This window comes from Odontesthes bonariensis, chromosome 16 (genome assembly GCF_027942865.1).
Source record: "Odontesthes bonariensis isolate fOdoBon6 chromosome 16, fOdoBon6.hap1, whole genome shotgun sequence".
Taxonomy (NCBI): Eukaryota; Metazoa; Chordata; class Actinopteri; order Atheriniformes; family Atherinopsidae; genus Odontesthes; species Odontesthes bonariensis.
The window spans coordinates 5,472,920-5,496,525 of record NC_134521.1 but is presented as its reverse complement, the minus strand read 5'-3'; the positions used below and the strand labels follow the sequence as shown (position 1 = coordinate 5,496,525).

At 40.1% G+C, this 23,606-nt stretch overlaps 2 protein-coding genes across 3 annotated transcripts in view; one reads left to right on the top strand and one right to left on the bottom strand.

The window, feature by feature from the left end:
• Positions 1-4,448: 4,448 nt before the first annotated feature.
• smyd4 (SET and MYND domain containing 4) lies at positions 4,449-12,366 on the bottom strand. The gene is made up of 10 exons (XM_075487106.1): positions 12,126-12,366; positions 11,715-11,856; positions 11,365-11,454; positions 7,835-8,849; positions 7,279-7,545; positions 6,328-6,518; positions 6,063-6,210; positions 5,852-5,968; positions 4,818-4,941; positions 4,449-4,653 (listed from the first exon to the last, which is right to left on the bottom strand). Exons 1-10 carry the CDS (start codon positions 12,257-12,259, stop codon positions 4,512-4,514), a joined length of 2,370 nt encoding a protein of 789 aa, XP_075343221.1. The 5' UTR covers positions 12,260-12,366; the 3' UTR covers positions 4,449-4,511.
• Positions 12,367-13,133: 767 nt separating this feature from the next.
• Positions 13,134-23,606, top strand: part of LOC142402043 (replication protein A 70 kDa DNA-binding subunit-like) — a 36,082-nt gene continuing 25,609 nt past the window's right edge. Inside the window, exons 1-9 of one of the 2 annotated variants that reach the window (XM_075487492.1) lie at positions 13,134-13,258; positions 13,798-13,845; positions 14,265-14,343; positions 14,596-14,704; positions 15,429-15,520; positions 15,611-15,712; positions 19,863-20,094; positions 22,953-23,055; positions 23,179-23,247. In XM_075487492.1, coding sequence (XP_075343607.1) covers positions 13,226-13,258; positions 13,798-13,845; positions 14,265-14,343; positions 14,596-14,704; positions 15,429-15,520; positions 15,611-15,712; positions 19,863-20,094; positions 22,953-23,055; positions 23,179-23,247 — 867 coding nt within the window. In that variant the 5' untranslated portion in view covers positions 13,134-13,225. Of the gene's footprint in view, positions 13,259-13,797; positions 13,846-14,264; positions 14,344-14,595; positions 14,705-15,428; positions 15,521-15,610; positions 15,713-19,859; positions 20,095-22,952; positions 23,056-23,178; positions 23,248-23,606 lie in introns of both variants that reach the window. The other variant, XM_075487491.1, reaches the window with a different exon arrangement.

Genomic DNA, 23,606 nt, shown 5'->3' with positions numbered 1-23,606 from the left:
ACAGACGGACCACCACTGCTGCGGACTGAAATGCTGATCAAACAGTGACCTTGTGCATTTGGAGCTGCTTACTCATATGTGTGTGTCTGTGCTCCAACACACAAGGTGAACAGGCTGTTCAGCAGAGTGACTGCCAAGAGGTCCGCTGCCCAGTTTCCTCACCTTATCCGGTAGTGCGCACGCCGCACAACTTAGACCCCTCTCTACATCCGTCAAACACAGAGACTGGCATTCTCATTTGACCCTCGAGCCCTCTCTCTATTTATAATAATGATTTGTATGCTGTAACTGTGGCCCTTAAATGCAAGCAACAACTAATGTTTCTATTTTTTGCTCCGACAGAAATTGAGAGCTGTTCTAAAGGCACCATCATCATTGTACTGCACTTAACACTCCATCTCTATTCAGACCATGATTTACTGCCAGACATTTTGATAATACTTGGTAATAACTTTGTCTGTGTGAAAGAATAATGGAGATTTTATTTTTACATGAGCCCCAGGCACATTATCATCATCTGCATCACGTATTCGATTTCCGCTGCCGTTGAGAGAGCTGAAAGGAAGAGCATCGAGGGAAGAATTCACTTAAAGACAGATGGAAGCAGTGAAGAGCTTGAGGGGGTTGGGGCTCTTAGAGCGATGAGGGAGGGGTTCATCTAATTATCAGGGTGGGATCAAAGCAACAACAGGGGATATTTTTTCCCAATTTGCAGGAAATGAGACCTTTCGACAGGTTCAGTGTGTGAGAATTAAAACTACAGGCTGATTGATTAGGGTGTAAAGGGTTTATTGTAAAGCAAGTACCAACCAAGGTGAATTTTAACTTCTGTGTCTGTGTGACAGTCATTTTCAGGGTTCAGCGTAACTGACACATATAATTGAAAAACTATTGTAATCCGCTCAAATAGCTATGCAACATTTGTTTAGCGTCTGCAAAAGATTTGTGAAATCTGAAATAATCCCAGTGAGACAAGTGTGTTGGTGGACTTGAACCTGATGGGATTGCCATTGTTGGTGCAGTGGTTTTGACATAAAAAGCACAAACAAAATTAAACCCTTAACGTTTTTGTTGGTCCATTTTTAAAACATAAACACAAAATAAGATCTATAGGTGCTAAACAGTCCAAATATTTAGCTCTTTGTAATTTCGCAATTAATCACAAGACGGAAGATGAAATGGGTATGTTGGTCCACAGCACAGGAACACTTTTACATTAAAGCAAAATTGTACAATGATTGGCTCTTCCTTTACCATTTCCCTACTGAGACTCATCTTTTGTGTTGATATATGCAGAAGCTGGCACACTGACACTCTGAGGAGACGGCGGAATACATTTTCAAGTGATACATCGCAAATTCTAAGACTTGATATTCTTTACTTTCTAAATATTTAAAAAATAAACACAGTTAATGTTACAAAATTATAAACAGTTGCATCTTTGGGACATGTGAACAAGTTTTCTGATGATACTCATTTTTGCTGGAGCTTATGTTTTTGCTATGAAACTGGTTCAAAAGGCAATGTCACAAGACATTAGACAAAGAGCTCCATTAGGAGACATTGAAGAGATTACCTGATAGCAGTACATTCAATTGTTTTACCTTGAACATAAAATCTTATAAATCATGTTTGAGGGAAAAGTCTTCCTAGAAGTATATTATGTATTCAATTCACAAACCGTGCACCCCAAAGGTCCATTTTAACAGGAAGACTATGGTAACACCTACAAAATCAGCAAAGAGTACTCCTGCTGTAAAACATACAGGTAATATGTCATTTTGTTATAAAAGCAGGAGGTGATATTATGTTTGTTAATTAATTGATGACTGCAAACCTGCCAGGCGATGTCACTGAAGTCCTCCTGTGGGTCCTTTCCTCTCATAATCAGACACACCCCCTGACTGGAGGTCAGAGTTCATTGTTATGGTTACAGCTGAGTTTATAATTCATGTAGGAGGGTGTTTGAAATGACGTTAACCTGCTTTTTACAGTACATCAGATAAATTGCATAATTTAAATACATAATATAAAGGAAGACATCTGATAAGTCAGCGGAAATGGCCTTGAATGGCGCTGGACTGTCAAATAAGGGATCTGTGATCTGATACTGGTGCAGCAAAGCCATGTCTGCAGACTTATCCCTGCTGGTTGTGTTACTCTTTCTTATGCTCCTGTTCCCTCCTTATTAATGTTTGGTTCTTTTGAGCCTGAGCTCATATTTCTCCCGCAGCTTACGAGCTTACAAACTCAAGGGGGGGTATAATTCCTAAAAAACCTAGGAGGGAGAGCTGTAAAGAATTATCCAAAGGCTATAATGTACTGTATGTAAACACAAAGACAACAGTGACCAATGATCATGAATAGTCTTCACATCTTTCATTAGAATGAAACAGAGTAATGATGTTTACTTTACATTTATAAATGTTATGACTCGCTCAACAAAGAGAATGTCAAGCTGGATATCTCTCATTGTGTGTTGCATTAGTTTCTCTCTGTTAAAGCTACGTTGTCTCTGGCTCTACAGTTCTTTATGCTGCTATCAGTGAGGCTCCTGAGAAAACCATCTGATGCATCGAAGGATATTGTAGCAACAGATTGTCCATCAACACGACCCCCCCCACACACTTGAAAATCTAGCATTATCTTGTGTGTTTCATATAATTTCAACAGATATGTTTGACAAAACAATCACACAATTAATGACCATGGGATTTATATTCAAACAGGTTTAGGAATTATTCAGATTTTGATGTTTGCTGTATTTTTTACTGATACAATATTATGAATAACACAAAACAGATCATCTGCAGTCATAGAAAACTGACAGTTCTATGACCACGGTGCAGTTCTGATTTTCAGTGGGATGATAAGAGAAACATTGCGTTTTTTCTTGGTTAATGGCTGGTTTGTTGTGTGAAATCATTTGCTGTCGTCAGTAAAAACTGCAATGATCAGTCGGTTGATAAGTAATCTATATTGAATATATTGTACTATAGTTTGTGAGTTCTCAGTTTGATCAATGAATAGCAAAACATCTGATGTTCTAGAGAAACTAATGGGTTTGTCTTGCCCCTAGATCAATCAAAATATACTCTTTCACCAAAGCTGTGTGAAATATAAAATAAACACAGGATGTACAATTACAATTAATCAAATGTTAAAATGAACAGCTTTTGGGAAAATACTTTTGAATGAGATGCTAGCAGCACATTTCAATAAGTAGAGACTGGAGAATGAATGTAAGGCAAAGACGACTAATAACTTAAAATAATAACAATCATGAATAAATATGTAAGGTGAACCCCTCGTGAAACTATAAGGAATAGTTAAACAATAAAACAACCTCATTTATGTGAAAAATAAACATTTCATGGAGAGCTGTGGTGCAGTTGTGAACACTGTTGCCTCACAGCTACAGGGTTTCTTGTTCAAATCCTGGCAGGGGGATTCAAGTTTGCTGGAAGTTTGCATGTTCTGCAAGTTGGGTTCTCTCCATGTACTCCGGCTTCCTCCCGCTGTCCAAAAAACGGCACTGTGACAGAGTTTACATTGTTTACACAGCATCGCTTTCTCAGAATGCAGAGTCAAAGATCTATTCCGATTTGTTGACTCAGAGATGATCTTAATTAAGCTCCAGCTATTCGTGAATGGCTTCACCTTGTTTTGCTCCTTGTGACGACCGTGTTACCACTATAATCAGTTGGCATCTGCCCCATGGAGCCTTCTGAGTACAGGGTGAACTGCTCCTAAGCTTATCTCATGTACCGCCTCTCAATATTTTTCTTGACCTTGATTTCCACACGCGTCCACATCTGCCAGACTGGCTGCCCCCCAGATACCGATTATGTGAATGCCTCAGGATCAAGCTTTTCTTTAAATTTTCTCATCACGAGTACCCCACCCCCCCTCTATTTTAAAACCAACAAAACCTTACAGCAGAGCTTATGCTGATCTGACCCCTTTATCATTCATGCACAATGCTTTAATAGGACTGAATTATAAGGACTTTTAAGTTGAAGGTCCTGGGGGACATGGACCGTGTGTTCAACAGTCAGTGCTACATCTTGCTTTCCAGGCATTCAAGCATGAAATTGAATTACTTAGTGGATAACTGCTGCCATCTAAAGGTCAGAGGTCCACCTATATGAGTAGGTTTTTGCAGATTTTATGAATGAATTCACATGCTTCTCTGTTTATAGGCTTCTAAACAAAAACAACAATGCAAGACACATGTTTACTTTGTTTAATTTGCAGAGCTACGTGTAACCTGGAGGCAGCTGGTGGATGAGTTGTCTAGCAGTGCAAGACTAGCATTGAAGCATGAAATTGAAATTATTGATGGACACACACACGCACACGCACACACACACACACACACGCACACAGGTGCAAAGTGCAAACAAACAGGAAAATAATAATTTTTATACTGAAAGGCACACAGTCTGTAAATTTCATAGATTTTAATCAGCATCACTTAATACAAAACTAGATACATATTTCAAATGTGGTCAATATTTCCAGTAAGACTCCCCTTGTAGACATTCCTCCATGGCCTTCAGCTCCTGTAATTCAGGGCAGTGGGGACCACAGTGAAGGCAGAGTAGTCTCCTGACCTTGGGAATGACAGACAGGGCCGGACCTCTGGCACCGCTGGAGGAAGGAGGGGGAAAACACACAGACAGTTGGTATTTGTAATAATCATGCATGTCAAATCAATTAAATAGTAGAACTTGTGCGTTCAGTAACTGTTGCAGTTTTGGCAGGACTACATAATATACATCAGATGCTGAAAAACAACTATAAAACTTGCTCACCCATTGAAGTGCAACTGAGCTAATTTGAAGAGCTGTTGCCCCAGCTCAACGCTGTCGTCTCCATACTGGAAGCCAGTTGCTACAGCACTTCGCTCCAGATGGAAGGCTGCATTTTTCCAGTCACCTTCAGAAACAGTGGAAAAGAAACAAAGCCGTAAGAGTATGGCCATCTACTCTGATCATGACTTTGCAGAGCAGGGACACCCTGCTGAGCTTCCACCAATGTACACAACCACAATGAATCTGAAAGATTGTAACCAAGATGCCACTGAAGTGTAGACCTTCAGCTGTAATTCATAGGATCAAAACGCTTTTTTTTTTTTTAACACACCACCACCATTTTTCATATAGTCATACAGCTGTTGGTATTAACTGTTCCCTGTGTTTTTGGTTTCTTGGCGACATAGTTTTCAAATCACCACAACTTGTAGTCAATCATGATGTTAGATATTAGTACAGCCCACCTATCAAATTTAGTTTCTTCAACTGGTTTATTTCTTGTCTAAAAATACTGGTCCTTGATATTTTGCAAGAAAAAAAACTATGTTTACATTTTCTAAAGTCTGTACAAAGAATTATTAAGGTAATACGGGACATATTTTGGACATCATTCAGAATGAATTAAAATAGTTTAATGAAAATTAGTTGTGGATGAATTCAACTAAACTGAGCCAGTATGTTAAGCCATGATAATACTGAGCACTCAAGGTTTTGAAGATGAGATATTGAACGAGTTTACAAGGTCAAAAACGTATTCATTATACCATTAACTGTTTTATTTGTTCAGGTTTTCAAAAACATAGAAGGCTTATTAGGTATTCAAGATACTTTATTTTTGCTCTTGTCCTTAAAGAGAATGATTTAAAAACTGCTTTAATTTTACATGGAATCGATATGTTTGGCAGAAATGCTTTTATGTCGTCTTCCAATCTTTATGAAAGTAAAGCTTCCTGAAGATATGATGTAAATGTTCCTGAGTGGGTGATTTCACCACATGAAACGGCATTACCCACGCTGCATGCCATAACGCTCACCCATGGAAGCACAAGCTCTGGCTGTGGCGTCAGCCAACTCCCCCCGTAATGGGTGTGTCTCTGCAAGGATTATTCCAGACTGACTCTCAGTCCTTTTCAGCAGCTGCAGAGCCTCACCTGGGCGCGGCAGAGAAGAACAGTAGCATGACAGAGATTCGCGACTATATTTGCTGACTGTATGAACATTTGGGACATAGTTTGTCACAAGCACCTGGCATTTCGGTCTCCATGAGATCCACAGCCTTCTCCAGGGCAGCCTTAACCTCCTTGAGCTTGTGACTCACTTCCGCTGAAGACATACGATGACCACAGGTGGGCAGCGAACACGTAAATCCACTTCCTTTGTTTTCATAGCTTTTCTGAAAAATGATATAAAATGTCTCAAATTATTTGCACTGGTAGACCAAGAGCTAAATATTCAGACCTAATTCTAAATGATTCTTCAATAAATCCATAACATACAAATGATTGCATACTTCGAGAACTTCTTTGCACTTAAAACACAAGAATCCGGACTCATGTGGACCACCTCTGGCGCCTGGCTGCTGCCCTCTGCCTTCCTTCACCTCCTCCTGCAGGCTGCAGGCCTCACACTGACAAAGGAAATAGTACTGTTCGTGCAGGAGACGCTGGCGCTCTCGTCTCTTCATCCTACTGCTGTGCGGACCTGGAAAAAACCCCCAAAAAACATACAGATAATCGGCGATAGAGTCATAAGTTATAGGAAGATAGTGACAGGCATCAGGAATATCCACACTGCTAATCAAGCAATGAAATTAGTTCAGGAGACAGTGCTGAAATTCTGCATAATCCCTTGAGATCAATGAAATGATACTATTATTATGACAACAACTATTCATTTTTTAGAGTCAAACAGACAAAACATAATACAAACAGTTTGTTTGACTTGATAAGAACTTAAATAAGTGGTATCCTTTTTATTGTAAGACAAGATAATTCATTTAAAGTTACTTAACTATACACACAGTCTAATCTTACGTTACTGCGTAAATCTATATCAAAATGTAACTTTTAAAGGGTAAAGGAAATCATGATACCCCATCTCCCACCGACCAAAAACATATATGCGGTGATTCTAAATTGACCGTAGGAGCATCGTAGAGCGTGCATGTTTGTCTCATTTGTCCCAGTGTGGCTCTGTGATGGATTGGTGACCCATCAGGGGTGCACCCTGCCTTTTGCCCAGTGGCAGCTAGGATAAGCCCCAGCCCCATACCCCCGTGATCCTGAATTAGATAAAGTGGTTAAAAATTGAGATGAATGGAAATCATGATTGAGTGGCTAAAACTTTAAAATATGAAGATTCCGCATCTTGCTTTTTTTTGTTTGTCATTGTTCCAAAACCAGAGTGATTGTATTTATCATCTATCTATCAGTCGTTCACATACCTATCTGTCATGTCTCACCATAGCAGTGCAGGATTTCCTGTCCAGGAGTGATAACTTTGGCTGCTCTGACCGTCATGGTGACTCCACGAGCCTTGTGCTCATCCTCAGATAGACTTTCTCTGATTTCTTCGGGTTCATCTGAACCACAGGTATCGACAGCTGTTCCAGTGCTGAACACCAGGCTGGTATTGGGACAGCAGGAGTGATTGAGAAGACTAAGGGTTGGGAATATTGCCGTGGCAACACGAATTTCCTGCCTGGACTGCACTGGTGAGTTTTCTGGTCCTGTGAGATGCAAAAAAAACAAAACAACCAAAAACAGAAACTAAAGGGAATTAGTTACTGGTCTTTAGGAAGACTTTCCGACAGTATAACCAAAGTTAGAGTTGCATTTAGGCTGATTTAAGTGTAATTATTTTTAAGCAAAACTTTCCTCGTCATAAATTAGAGGCTGCCTTGTTTAGTCCCACATGGAGCAAAAGGAAAAAAAATACTTTCAACCTGTGGAATCATATTTACAATATTTCAAATTCACATACGTTTCCTTCTCCTGTTCCAGTGAGAGCACATTTACCTGTATCTTGCAGTGCGGTGATTGCCTGAGCGTTACATCTCAGTTGCAGCATGTGCCTCAGAGCTGCACTTCCCAGCAGCCATAGCTCTGAGCTCCCCTCTGCTTCCTCTCCCTCCTTGACAGGTCCGTCTGGTGATTGGCTGGTTGCTGAAGATGGCTTGCTAAAATTCCAAGAGACAGGAAGAGGTCCTGCTTTGCTGAGCTTCACATACAGCGTCGCTATGGTAACTGCACAGAGGAAACGCAGTCGAATGCTCTGGAAATTAATGTGGTGCAGTAAGTGAAAAACGCTCAGGTAAGAGTCACCGTGGTATGAAGAGCAAGGATTGGCTTGATCTGAATGACACAGAGAGGAATCACTGGAGGCACTGTTGGGACTGCTTGGTGTCGTCTTCTCGTGTCTTGCCATTTGGATGTTTTTTAAACCTGCCTTTAGGGTGACCCGCAGAGCGAGCTGTGATATCACACCCATCACCATCAGCTCTGCTCCCAGTGGACACTCCCAGCGGTGATGCTCTTCCCACGCTTCCTGCTGACAGCCGGTCGAACAGTATCTGCTGTAACTGCAGCTCTCACAAGGCACAGGACACAGAGTTTCATTCAAACATTGGTGACAGCGCCTGTGCTCAGTTCCAAATAACACTTCTCTTTGCTCTCCTCTTTCATTCCCCTTCACCTCGCCCATTCCTGGTATGAGGACACAACTGTATGGTTTGTCGATAAGGATCACATCCCCAGCTGCTATTCTCTCTGTAGCCACCAGGTGTCGACCTTTTTCTGCACTGTAGCCAACAAAAACTTGAGGACAAATCCCAGATGTGAGAGCCCCCACTGACGGTGACCTGACTTTTCCTTTACCTTCACCATTTTTTAGGTAAGGGCTTTCGTGGTCTTTTCTCGCTTTTTCTTGCACAAAGAGGTGCTTCAGGCACAGTGTGCGACGGTCCTGTAGCTTGTGTGAAAGGTGAGAAGGATAACCATTCTTCAAGGCTCTGTCGATATCGTCAAGGCACTCCTGAAGTAAACAGAAAAACTTGAGAGTGAGCCTCAGCAAATGACAAAATCACAGGAGATTACAAACTTTTAAGTGACTCGCACATTTTAGGTAAGCTAAACCCAAACCAATATATAATGACCCGAGGAGAAAAGATACTAAAAACAATGCTGTGAAGACAACCAACAGCACATACAGACAGCTAATGAGCTAATCTGGTGTTAAAGCTCATATTAGAGTTTTCGTTTATATTTAATTACAACTCACTTTTTAAAAATACTTTTAAAGCCAGGTGCATTGGAACTGTTCGTCTTAGAAATGAACAGTGAGACGAGATTCTGTTTTCTTGGCTTAACCGCACCTAGTGTGGCTTGACGAGTCGACTTCTTACGCCTGGTTCAGCTTGTGCTTTTAAATCTAAAAGGAGGTGAATAACCGATGAGTGAACATTGTTGGGTAAGCTTAACTTCAAACGTCCACTAAATAACTGATCATCCTGCACAATTAAGATTTAATTCAGAGAGCCACTGCCCCTTGCAAAACTTGCTGAAGTAGCATAAAGAATAAAGGAGTACATAATGAGATGTCAATTTTTTTTTTTTTAGTTTTACATCCGGCGGGGGGACGGGGGGTTACATTCTATCTGTCAAAATGAGTTTCCTCCATCAGGTGGTGGGGCTCAGTCTTAAAGGATAAGACCGGTTTTTTGACATTGGGCCCTTGATTTCACATTATAACATGATGTTCTACTCACCCCTGCTTGTTGTTTGTCATTTGGAGCTGTTCCGAAGATATTCGCGAGGCGTCTGGCTGCTCTCTTGAGATATTCGGCCATGAAACGGTTTCCTATGGGCAAGCTCATACAGGCACAAACTATGCTGTTTATAATTTATTAATTACTCTACACCAGCACTGATAACGTGGAGGTGCGTCGCTTACTTAAAAAAATCCGGGTTACTAATTTTGAATTTTAGCCGAATGAATAAATAGGCAGCAGGTCTGTGGGCTGCCTGTGGCAGTAGCACGACGATGACGTCAGTAACACCCACTTTACGACAAAAAAATCAAAATTACAATAACCCGGATTTTTTTAAGTAAGCGACGCACCTCCACGTTATCAGTGCTAGTGTAGAGTAATTAATAAATTATAAACAGCATAGTTTGTGCCTGTATGAGCTTGCCCATAGGAAACCGTTTCATGGCCGAATATCTCAAGAGAGCAGCCAGACGCCTCGCGAATATCTTCGGAACAGCTCCAAATGACAAACAACAAGCAGGGGTGAGTAGAACATCATGCTATAATGTGAAATCAAGGGCCCAATGTCAAAAAACCGGTCTTATCCTTTAAACATAGCTTAGAGATCTGTATGCCCAAAATACATGGGACCTGCAGTTTAATGTTAGGTTTACAAACGGCAGCTCTGCTTTTAAGCTGAAGTACGAGTAATGTGAGGAATTTTACTGTGAGATAAAAGAAACAAAGAGGGTGAAATAAGGTACTGGGTTTTTCAGCGAGTAAACTCAAAAGTTCTAGAAGGTCTGTCTTTGGGGTTTCGAAAGCTGCCCAGTACTTTAAAGGGACACTATGTAATAAATTAAGTCATTTATAAGCCCAAATCAACATATTCATTCATAAATTAGTCCTCATTGGTGTCAAAAATCTCACTTATCCTCCTGAGTGAAGAATAAGTTGTCTGTATCTACATAGAGCGGGCAAGCTCTATGGAGGCCGCCATGTCCTTCCGGTCTATGAAAAACGACGAAGTGCCGAGTGGGACATAAAGCACTTCGAATCGCGTTTTCCCCAACGCCACGCCTGCAAGCGGAAATGACGTCATTTTGACGTCACGTCCGCCGAATGGCTTATTACAGCCGCTAATGCTAAATAGATTTTATCTCGTAAATTATCCCACTAATAATGCATTGATTGTTACCAAACTTCTGCCGTAGTACACATAGGCTCTTAACTCACAAAACGAGGCATTAGAAAGTTTGTAAGTTTACCGGGAGTTTATTTAAAAGAACACTTTCCAGATAGCAACTACACACTGCTGCTAATGCTACCGCTGCGTCGACGTCACTTCCGGTAACTCCCGGAATATGACTAATTGCACACCAAAGGCTATGTCAACTTATGTTATCTGACATGTTATTTGTCATCTGTATTTATAGTGTTATTGTACGTGTGTTATGTAATCCTTTGTACTGTGTGTCTTGATGTATTTTTGTTTGTATGGACCTTGAGTCTGAAGCTATAGCTTCTTCAATCTTGACACATGCCGCCTGCCGTAGTTCAAGAAGTTGCAGCGCACATTTGAAAACGCGAGGCGCTAGAGAGCAAATTCATTCGACTTTGCAAAACAAAATTGCACCACTAGATGGGCGAAGAAATTACAAAGTGTCCCTTTAATTAGTGCCTTAAAACTGCAAGGGTCAGAGAAAGGACTCACCAAAACAGACACTTTAGACTCTGGAGAAAATAATGCTTCTGAAGCACATCTTCTAACATTGCATTGTGGAAGATGTGTCATCTCACCTGGTAGTTCTGCAGATGGTAGAGTGCAGCAGAGCGGTTGGCAAAGCACAGAGACAGCTGCTCTGAACTTTGGGGAGCAAAACATGTGCCCTGCCAAGACAGAGGGCAGATAGGTTGTGTGTTAATACATGTTAACTACAGGTGGGGGGCACGCCATGTCTACACTTCTGTTTTCAAAAAAAGAAATCACTGAATTGTGAGCAGATATCCATGTCAGCCACACACAGTTTTATCTGATAAACTCTGTAGAGCATCCTATTGTACTACATCAAAACGATCACAGGATTTGTATGTGAAATGTTAATATTTCCGGACTAATGCACAACAGTCTGATATTGTTTTCATTGCACCTGTGAATAGTGCAGAGTCGCTGCCATGTAGTCTCTGGCCTTGAAGCTGGAGTTGCCCATCTGCCTGCATTTGGCTGCCTGCTCTGTGTCCTTCACTGAGTATCCTGCAGAGACTGACTGCACGAAATCCAGATCATGTTGGCTGGAAAACACACACACACAAAAAAAAACACCTCTGTGTCTGTGATGACTTCAACCTAGTTCAAAACCGGAACTTGGGAGTTTAATGAATTACTGGAAACCAATCACGGGCATGCGAGTGTGCTTGAACCAGTCCACTAAGCAATAATGGTGCTATCCCCATGTGGTTACTTACATGGCCAGTTTTACATATATTCCTTGCTCCCCCTGCTTACAATAGGTTTATAAACTGTGGTAAACAGATTCAGCTGCTGTAAACAAACTACTCACGTTGTCAGACTTAAAGCACATCTGAAGACATCATCTATTTCAAGCATAGATGTGAATTTTTCCTTCAGCTCGGGATCGAGTCCAGCCCATTTCTGTGCAACGTGATCTTGCCACTGGATGCATGGAAGATCCATAACAAAACGCAACGACACGGCGGAGCTCTCTTTCCACAACAGCGGCTCCAGGGACCAGTTTTGGGTTTGTTTTGGGGACAGTTCGTCGCGCCAGCGTGTAGCAGTCGCACCACTATGATCAAGTAAGCGCACATTTGAATAGATGTTTCCGGTAAGGGGTTTTGGAATAAAATCCACCCTCATGTGTCAGAGTATTTTCCTTTGCAAGTGAACGCAGTGAAACATTGGATCGTTATTTATTGTCACAAATCTTACACCAAGGCAGTTTCTTTAGGCTTTAAAAAAAGATTAACATATCTAAGAGATGAAAGCTTTGCTATTGCTGTGAATATGTATGGACATTGTAATGCAGGATATGTTGTTTGTGCATTGCTGATTGATGTGTTTTTATGTTTTGTACTAAAATATGGTATCTTTATTCTATCATTACAATTATAATTCGATTTTGGCTTTTTGCTGATCTTTTTCACCAGTGCCATAGTATAAGCCAAATAGTAAAAGATTATAGATTTAAATATAGATAAATCAAAGAAAAAGTTAGTAAATTGTTGATCTTATTAACCGTTACTGAAATGTTGCGAGTTTGTGGAGACAATACATTTCAAATGCTCAGCTAAATATCTTTTATGTCTGATATTTAAGTGTGCATGATATTTTTCAATAATTGTTATTCCCTAATAAGATGTAAGTCTAAAGAATAACTTATTAAAGAATATTTTGAACAACTGCTATGGCTCTGCTTAATTTTAGTTTGACTCGACATGACTCGACACATATTTTTATTTTGAAGATCTTTAGTTATAATATCCGGTTCAGCTCGTATTGAGTGTTTCACGCTTGTTTTGAGCTCATTGCCAAAATATCGTTTGTTTCGCTTCTCTCGCGAGAATATCCATCCTTTGCTTGGAAATGCGAAAGACAAAAGCTAAAGTCTGGTGGCTTTGAGGATAACTTAACGAAGAGGACATGCCTTTTACACTGACACAGGGGGCGGTTGAGGTAAGTATATATATTTGTATGAACAAATAAATATATTGGAGTTATTTTTTGACCCCGCGTTTTGATGTTTGTAGTGCTACGTCCTGGAAACTGCTAGCATAGGGAGCTAATGAGATGTATAGTCACGCAGTTGCATAAACAGTAACCTTAGCAGAACTCAAATGTCTAAATATGTCACTCCAAACTTTTAAGAAAGTGGTGTAAAGTAAGTACCTGTGGTGATTAAAAAAAATGCAGGCTAAGTTCATTGAAGCACAACGTGATATTGTGATATTTGAGTGAAATCTTAGCATTTGGCCTGACGGCTTTAAATATTTTGCATCTTCAGTAACAGAACAGCAGGGTCTGATGTTGTCGCACACTGTTAATCCACGACTGTTTACCTCCGGGGGCAGAGAAAGATAAATGCCACCTCACTAATGTCCAGTTGATGACACATTATGTTGCCTTGTATGAGCATCATAACAATGTGATGGGACAGTTTGAGGGCATACTTAGCCATAGATACTAACAAAACCATGTTTGTTGTTGTTGTTCAGGCCCTTTACAAAGGCTCACAGGTGAACAACCCCGTCCTGCAATTGTTGGTAAGTGAATGTGAATGGGCCTACTCTACCAAAAATGTGTTTTACAACAGTAATATTGATGTTTAATGTGTTTTAACAAATAATAGTGAAAATATAAGTATGGATAAAGTATTAGATGGAAGTTTGTAGGTTTTTTTTTTTTACCCTAGTAAATTACTGACAGTTAATTTATGTATCTAGTTCAAAATCATGTAAAAGTCATATACTACTGACTTGTTAATATTAGGTGCAAGGAAAATATTAAAGAAGTTAACTATAAATGCAAACTAATGATAGATTTTTAAATTTTTTCACAGTGAATGTCGTAAAAGGCAGAATACATCATTTAAAATAAGCCTTGACATATGTATGTGTATAGTTAGTTTACTGTCCTGATTAGTAGATGAAAGAATTCTTTCTAAATCCTTTGTGCTTTTCAGAACATCCGTCAGATCAATAATGCCTCAGGCCCACCCAGGTTCCGACTTATGATGAGTGATGGTCAGCACTTTTTATCTTGTAAGTATCTTTTAGTAGCCCCAACGCTACCTGTAGTAGTTTGTAAAGGACCTGATGGCGTACAGGTGGACAGTTTTTGTGTGTTAACTGCAGTATAACTAAAAAGAACCCTGTTAAATCCAGAAGAGTGTTTGTGTATATTATTGAATGTTATCATAAAGATATAACAGTGTTGTGAGTGAAGATGACAATGAAGTGCCGATCATGTGTGGTACGTGAATATTTGTTTGGGTTATTTATTTGTGTGTGTAGCCTTCCTTCTGGCCACCCAGTTGAACAATCTACCAGAGGAGAACCTCCTGGCGCCCAACTGTGTGTGTATGTTGAAGAGGACCACCACCAATACGTTGTCAGATGGGAGGTATGTGTGCCTGTTTTTTGTTTTTTTTTTTGTCCAAACATCCTTTTTCGTGTTTGTTTGGTTCCTGTAAACCTTATTTCTATTCACTTCTCATGTTTCTCTAATTCTCCTCTGGCATACTTGTTGGTGTTTATGTACCACCATCAGATGACGTGGCAGTAGCATGTTATTTAATACACACCACTGCCTCTTAGCTACAATCTAGACAACTGGAGGCCCTCATATAAACTGGTGATTTCAACCATGCTAGTTTGGACTCTATAAAACAACAATAAAACACAGGACTTTCTGTCTGCCAATGTTAAAGATACAGAGCCACAGCTCTACCTCCACTTCGCCACTCATCACAAACTGGTTTATTAACACCTCAGCACTTTGAATAACTTTATGTACACTTTATTATGGTGTTAATTTGTATATACTATTGTTATATATTTGCATTGTTACTACTCTATCTATTCATCTGTCTATCTATTGGTAAATAAATTAAAGTCAACATTGGGTTTTGTCTTTAAAAATCAAGTCTGCTTTTCTTTTGAGGGGAACAAGTGGATGTGTTATTACTACTTTATCTCTGTTCTTTATTGTGGAGATGTGTAACTGTGTAAACTGGGATGCAGTCGACCAAGAATTACAAACCTTTAAACTTTCAGTGCTGAAGAAAAACATTGACACCCCCCTCCCCCCCGTTTCGACTGTTCTTTTTTTTCCTTTTGTATTCCAGACATGTGGTAGTTGTGGTGGACATGGAGATATTGCAGTCAGCAGAGGAAACTGGAGGGAAGATTGGAAACCCAACTCCATATAGCACAGATGGTACGGTTCTTTTAAAATGTGCACGGGTGAAGATAGAAATAGTAATCGGGGGCGTCTACAGGTGCCTTATGATGTGTGGTCAACTTGCAGGTAAGACGTCGTCGTCTCCTCAGAAGGTGTCATCAACCACCACTGAACCAGCATCCTCTTCGCCGGCAGGAGTCCCTGGACCCTCCCGTTGGAGCAACAGTGGTGAGTATCCATCAAAAGCATAACTTCTTCAAGAATGACGGATGATGCTTCGAGTATTGATGGAGAATGGGCGCCATGCTTTTTCGGTGGTTGTCAGCATGTTAGAAAAATGCATTTTATGATGAAAATGAGGCACAGAAATAAAAAAAAAATAAAAAAAAGTTCACCAACATGGGAGGGAAAATATAAGGGAGATAACACAAAGATAAAAGAATAAACATAAAATACGTTCAGAAATGATTTAATCAATAAATGGTGGAAATAATTAGATTAAATAAGTAGTTGTGTCTGTGGGTATTAACACAATGTCAAGTGTTTCCATTCAAAGTACAAAATCAAGGTAGAGATATCAATGTGTCTCATTTTTTACATCTACAAATGTCTGTTTAGTTCTTTGTTGGATTTATTGCCATCGAAACATTTATTTGTCTTTGTCAGAGACCTATGAGCTCTATATATAGACATTATATCTTGGATAGATTATTACACTTTGTTTCTTATTGCAGAATCACACACCTCTCTAATGTAAGGACAACCTTATTTAGCACTGATTATAAATTATTTCTTTCTAAATTCAGATGTGTCGACGAGACCACAGAATTTATTTACATATAGATTATTACAGCAATACAGAAAGACCTCATGAACGTAAGTATATGAAAAAAGAGCATATCGTGTCTCTGAATTAAAAATTAATTATATTGAATTAATAAGTCATCTAAAATCCTTTTTTATTTATTTTTTAAGATTTTCTTTGAGGAGTTTCAGCAGATAGATTTCAGCATGCTGAATGTCAGTTTTGTAAGAGGAGCTTTTATGTTCCATAATCTTGCCAACAGAGGGAGCCATGCTCCCTTTCAGTGAGAGCCCCTGACTTCAGGGTTCATCCTCACAGGATTTTCCCCTTAATACTGCTGTTCCCTCGCCACGATTCAGGAGCAACACACACTTTGCTTTGCATTTCCAACCTCATGCAGTAGACTGCTTTTTTTTTACCAGCAATATGGAGCATAAAGCAACTCCTCTGATGCTTGTAGCACTTCTGGGTTCAAAGGCTGCAGTCAGAGTGTGGGTGAAGAACCAGATGAAGCAGGAACTTAAGACGCACTTTTGAAGATAGCTAAAGAAAATAATAGATTAATGGAAGCTTGCAGTTGCTACATATCAAATGTCTCATAAATATGATTTAAATCACTTTTATCCTACGTATGGTTTTTGCTCCATGGCCACTGCAGAACACCATAAATCGCCTTTCCACTGTTTTACCCGCAGCCAGTACAGGACATCTCAATAATGTCTGGTCTCCAACCATAATGGCTGCTGCCTTGTACCATGTCTAAGGCCTCTTGTGTTGTGTTGGATCTTGCCCTATTAGGCCTACCTTTCACTCAGCTGTTTTATAGCATCAGACATTGTAATGTGGCAGAAATATACCCGGGAGTCCTCATTGGAAGATGTAGGCATGTGGGCGGATAATGAGTGCTTGGTATAATGTGTATTTTTGCATTTTGTTGTGTAGGTGTGTGTCTGTATGTGCATGTTGTGACTGAGGGAGCATGTGTGGGCCGATGGCTCCTCCAGTTCATGGCTTAATGAATATTATTTTGAGGTCTGATTCCCCCCCTTTAGCAATGCACAGATGGAGAGGGAGAAGGGGAGAGAGTTGACTATTTTGAGTGAGCAAAGATGAAGTTCCATATTAAGTAGTTTGTTAGACTCTCCCAGTTACCTACTTTAATCCATGTTTCCTCAGAGATCCCATTGGATAAATAGAACCTGCTGCGCTGTATAATTGTTCTGTTGGTTGAAATCTTCCCGCACTCGTCTTTTTTTTTTTTTTTTTTTTTACAAACCCAAGTGTTTCCAATGAGCTGTGGGCAATGTAATGACTAGGGAGACGGCAGGTTTACTTTAAGGGCCCGAGCTCCGGCTTCTGTGAAGACTGAACGGTCTTCATGTAACACAGTGAGTCCAATTTGGCTAACTTGGTTCATTGCCGCTTTCACTTATATCTCAATTTTGTATCGTAGCTCTTCCCAGCGAACATATGCTGATGAAATCCTTTCCCTAACTTTGCTGTAATGAGGTGTTTCCGTCCACACAAAGAGGGTGGGTTTGAGACGGGAGGACCATTCAACGGCTGCAATCTTTACGAGAGAAGTTGGCGCACACTGTAGATAATACCACCTACAAATGAGCAGGTTCGTTCATTACGTGAAAAATAGCAGAGAAGCGGGGCAGTTGATCCGTCCTGTTACAGTTTAGGCGGGAAATCTTCGCCAAATTACAACGGCAGAAACTGACATTTTTCCTGAATAAATCCAGATGCACAAATTGAATAAATCTGTTGTCCTGACCTCTGACATTCTTTCGAGTGGGACTGTGTTATCAGACGGGTTTTATCTTGATAAAGAATCATTTCAAAAGTTCTGTACATTAAATGTTGTCTAAGCTCGGTCAGTTACAGGTGACTGCCTGGGTCGTCAATCCATCAGCCGCAGTATTAATATTCTGAAAAACATTTTCTGCGGTAGATGGAGAGTCAGAGGTCATGGGACAGCTGTCGCTGACAGATCTGAATTCCCATTAAGATATTCATCAGCAGCTATCGCTTTCAATGGACCACCTTCAAACTGCCAATGATCAGCAGATGATATTTAAATTTCAAAAGGGAGATCTGCATTTGCGGTGTCATTAGAAAAAAAAAAATTCATTATTCCTCACTGTTACTCCTTTTCTATCTTTATCACGTAGTCCTTGTGTATGTTTCCTTACTTTTTCCCTCTTTGTCTAGTATCCCCACGTTGGAGCCAACTCCAACGCAAGATGTTTTTTTTGTTTTCTTTTGCCTGCACTTACTTTAATAATGAAAGAAAGAGGATCCCTGATCGAGCTTTATGCCCCTGTCTTGCCCCCACTCACCAACACTTATTATCTCATCGTCTCACCCTCTCTTCTTTTGCTACCAGCTCCCTCTCTTCACCACTCCACCCGCATAGCGTGTGTATGAATATTGATGCTTATTACCTCTCACGTGGAAAAAGCTGGTCAATCTGTTTTTTGTTTTTTTTCAGTTCAACCACCCGAACGCTGTTGCTCAATATGGCTGATCGTTCCTGCCAAAATAAGGCATTACATAAAAAGTCTTTTGATTGCAGCTAACTGTTTCCTGAATCATACTGATGGGGCTGATGCGACTTTACTGTGGGAGGTGAGATGGCGCCATATGAGTCTGTGGGCTGGACCGAACTGTCTTTTGGCATTTCATTCGTTGAGGGAAAGAGCTCAGTAGTTGTTTCAGAAACGGTGAGGTCTCACCTAAAAGGGAAGAAATAACAAGCTTGTCATCCCGTTCCAGCTGGCACGGCATATTTAATCCCTCCATAATGGAGCATGTCACACATTAGGCTTCCTCTGATTAAGCTGAAACATACGAAATATATGATAACTCTTTTCTAGTTCCTTTTTTTTTGTTAAATGAAGGTGTTGGACCAGTTTTTGACCTTCTCTAAAGCTTTCTCATTGGGTTTGTCAAAATGTTTTTGAAAAATCATGCTGCATAAATGTAACTCGGACTAGTTATTTTAATCGTTTGGCCGCAGGACTGTTATTCTGTTAGCAGTTCCACTTTGTTTATTCTCCTCTGACCTAAAAGTAGAGTCGTCATAAGATTAATAATTGATGAGCTGTCCCACTCGAGAGTTTTACTGTCTCGGGCATTTTATGATTTTGACAGTGCCTAATGCTTAGTAACAATATGCTTTGTAACTTGTAACTTTTTACCAATAAAATGAGCATGATTAATCCAGTGGTGCATATAATAGACATAGCCTTATGTTTACATTCAGACGAGCCCTGTCTACTGATAGGGCTGTACTCAATATCATTACTAGTTATTGATGTTTATCTTTTTTTTTTTTGTGCAATTTAACTTCAAATGTCCATCACAGTTTCCCTGAATATGAGTTGACGTTACATTACTCGTTGAACAGCCGTCCAAAGGAATTCGTGTAAAGATTTTCATGAATCACTCAACAGATTGGTTGCAATTCCACCAGATCTTTCCAGAATCTGTCAACAATTCATCACATTTTTTTTTTTTTTTTTTACCACAGTTGAATAGATGTCTCTTTCTTTTGTCTCTCAGCAGCCTTTCATTCTCCTCGAGGAAAAGGAAGAAATTTCACTGGAGCTTCACCCATGAAGGCTTCACCCATGAAGGCTTCACCCATGAAGGCTTCACCCATGAAAGCTTCACCCATGAAAGCTTCACCCATGAAAGCTTCACCCATGAAGGCTTCACCCATGAAGGGCGCCGGCAATTCTCCAGTTTCTTCAGCAAAAGTGATTCCCATCGCTATCCTCAACCCCTACCAAAGCAAGTAAGTTTAGGTGTGTAGGTCACTCCGTCCCTACTTTCATGGACTTTTTTTTGTGCCTGCAATTTAGATTCTGTAAGGTGGACAGTTAGAAAAAAGTATTGGATGTGACTTACACTTATTTTCTCCCACTTTCTAAACAAAATGTGTAAACTCGATCATTTCAGCTTTCAGACGCTTCCTCTCCTGCTCTGTCATCAGTTAAACTACATCCTCTGATGTTGTGACTCGGGTTCATTTTTGCTGCCATTTCTGGATAGCACTGAGGGGCATGTTTGAAAATGTGTGCTGGCGCATGCATGTGTAAGCGTTTTTTCTCTACGAATGTGTGTGGCTGTGTGGATTTGAGCGAGTGCATGTCAGTCTTCCCATTTGCATGGAAATGAAATTAAATGACCGATCTAGCCTCAGAAATGGCCAATTTTTTTTTTTTAAGGCAGGTACTGCTGGGTTTTTATGGTCTGCTGCTGAGGTTTTGATTCTGTTATTTGGCCCAGTGGGGATTTGGCCAGCCTCATTTTATTTTTATTTTTACCCCACTTCCTTCCTCCTTGCAGTTTTTTCCTCCAGGGTTCCTTTTTACTGCATTATTTTCCTCTCTCTTTTCTTATCATTTCGTTAGGCTTAAGTCTCTGTCTCTTACTTTAAAATTGACAAAAAAAAACAGAAAAAGAAAAAAACAAGCACAGAATAGCAAGACATATTTGACCAGATTAGAGTAAAGGTACATTGTCAACTCTCCAAGTTCGGGCTCTGATAGCATAGCTTTTGTTTGAAATCGCAAGCTGTAAAGATAATTGTGCCTCTAGGTGTTGTAATAAACTGATGACTATTTTAACTTTGAAGATGGGGGGTACCCACAGTGAGTAAAACCGACGACTTCAGCAACTGTGGCTCTTCTGCGAACGTCTGGGTGAAAACAGATGGGCAGTTCTGAACCCGTGCATCACTATGAGACAGTGTTATTTATTTATATATATATATATATATAGGGATGCTTTGTAGGGCTGTTTGCACAGCTTTACCGTCCCATTCTGATTGTGTTAAGTAACAACATCAAGAGCTGACTATAATTGGCTTTTGACGACCATAAACCATGGTGTAGCCGCAGTCTTATCCATATTGAGCAGGAAATGAGGATCACTCAGGGCCAGCGGCTGCTCTCGTGATAGAGGATTTAATTGCAGGCAGACTTATGCTATGAATATCCTCCATTGCACTATTATTAGTGCAGTAAAAAAAAAAAAGCTCCCTGCTGCATGAAGTTAAGTGCTTGCCTGGCTGTTGTTAAAAACAGAGGAAGTACATTTGATGCAAGCAGGAGTTTGGAGATTGTACAACACCTAGTTTCCCCCTTTTGAAGAGAAAGTTGTTGGGCACCTTTTTTTTTTTATTTTTTTTTTTTATGGAACTTCGAAGAAGAAAAAAAGTGAGACGACATAAATTCAGTTGTTTTCACGTTGGTGAGTGATGTGTGCTGAGTTGGGATGCTCATTATCAAAAATGGAATCATTTCAAAGCTCGTCTGTTCGTTCTGACCTTAAAACTGTTCTTAAAGGTGGGGTAGGGGATCTTTTTCTGGAGCATTTTTTTTACATATTGCTTGAAATACTCTTCACACCGTCTTCACATGCGTCTATCAAACTGCAATCTGCTCCTCCCTCCCCCTCCTTCCCCCTGTGCGCGTAACCTTCTTCGTAAACGAATTACGCGTCCAGAAGCTTGGCAGGAAGCTAAACTAGAGCCAGCTTGGCTAGCACCTAGCATTATTAAACGTATAGTTAGCATATACTAAATACTAAATAATGCAATGATCGATGCTTGCTGTCAGAACAGCGCTCGTGCAACTTTGTGCTCGTGAACAAGCATTTCGCGTTCATGTACTCTAGAGGTGTGGCTTCGGGGGGAATCTGAAGAAAAGGGTTTGGACTTTTGACCTGTGTATTTTCAAAATGCAGCTTCGCTGGACTCAAAATCCAGCATCTCCTACCCTACCTTTAAGTAAAGTTTAACTGCATTTGTCAAAGAAAACTTCAGCGTTATCATTGTTGAATTTTGAATAGTTTGTATATTTAATGTCCTGTCTGCATTTACTTGGTCTGTTGATGGGAGCTCAGGAAAACATGGTAGACATCATGAATTCTTGTATTTTTTAAAGCTCAGATTTCAGGGTGTCAGGATGGGGTTGGCAGGACACGGATGCGGTCTCCAGAGGTAGAAAAGCAAACTTGGTTTATTTATAGAAGCAGAGTCAACAAAAGGCTGAGCCGGATGACAAAACTAAACTGTGGGATCAAAAACATGAATATAACTGTGACAAGAAAAACAAATGACTAGACAAGACATGGCATGAGAGTACTTAATTAGACGTGATGTGGTGTAGCGAGACAAGGGATAGGTGAAATCGGGGAAAGAAATCACAAACTGAAAGGGGAGCCTGGAAACTAAATACTGAACTAAGAGTGATTGGTGAATGGGTGCAGCTGGGGACAATGAATACAGGTGACGTGAATGAAACTAATGAGCAGAACATGGGGACTGAGGGAAAAAGCAATGGCAAAACTAAAACATGGCAAAAGACATGACTAACACATGAAAAAACACAAAACTAAAAACATGGGGAAAACCCCATGAACGTGACACAGGGCAGTGAATGTTTTGGTATGTTTTCTGTGTTGGCAGTTTTTCTCTTTGACATATCGATTTTGATTCAATTATTTCAGGTTTTAAGATGTTTTTCTTCCAAAAATCAGTTATCCAAACCTGAACCCTAACCCTGACCCAAGCATACTTTGTGTTAACGTGTACCTTGACAGGTTTCATTCACCAAAACAAATATGTCTGAACTGTTTATCCCCCAGGTGGACTATCAGAGCCAGAGTCACCAACAAGTCCACTGTCCGTAACTGGAGTAACTCTAGAGGAGAGGGGAAGCTCTTCTCATTTGAGATAGTGGATGAGAGTGTGAGTAGGAGCGTCATAATATTGTGTGTGTGTGTGTGTTACATGGTAGCATAATGTGTGTCACACATGGCTGTTTTTTTCTTTTTTAACTTTATCCATGTAATGAAATGTTCTGGTCAACAGGGAGAAATCAAGATTACTGCTTTCAACAACGAAGTGGACAAGTTTTTCTCTCTAGTGGAGCAAGGCAAGGTGAGCAGATCCCACTCATCCGTATCCATCAATACTCAATGCGATAAGAGCCTCTGGGAAATTTGAGCAGAAAAATGATAACTTTTGAATGTGCTCCGTGTCGCCCCAGAGGGCTGAATAGTTAAGACAACTTTTTTTTTTTTTATTCGCATCGTTTGAAATCCAGTTCATGTCTGAACCTGTCTAAAAATCTAAGATCTGTGAAAAGTTCATCAACTACTTCCAAATTAAGCGCAAGTCCTGTGTATGCACATAGCTCCTCTAACAAATGCATCATTGGTGAAACCGTGCTTCATAAAATCCTTTTGAAAAATCATCTCATGTTTATGTTAATGTTTATGTTGATGTTTATGCATTTA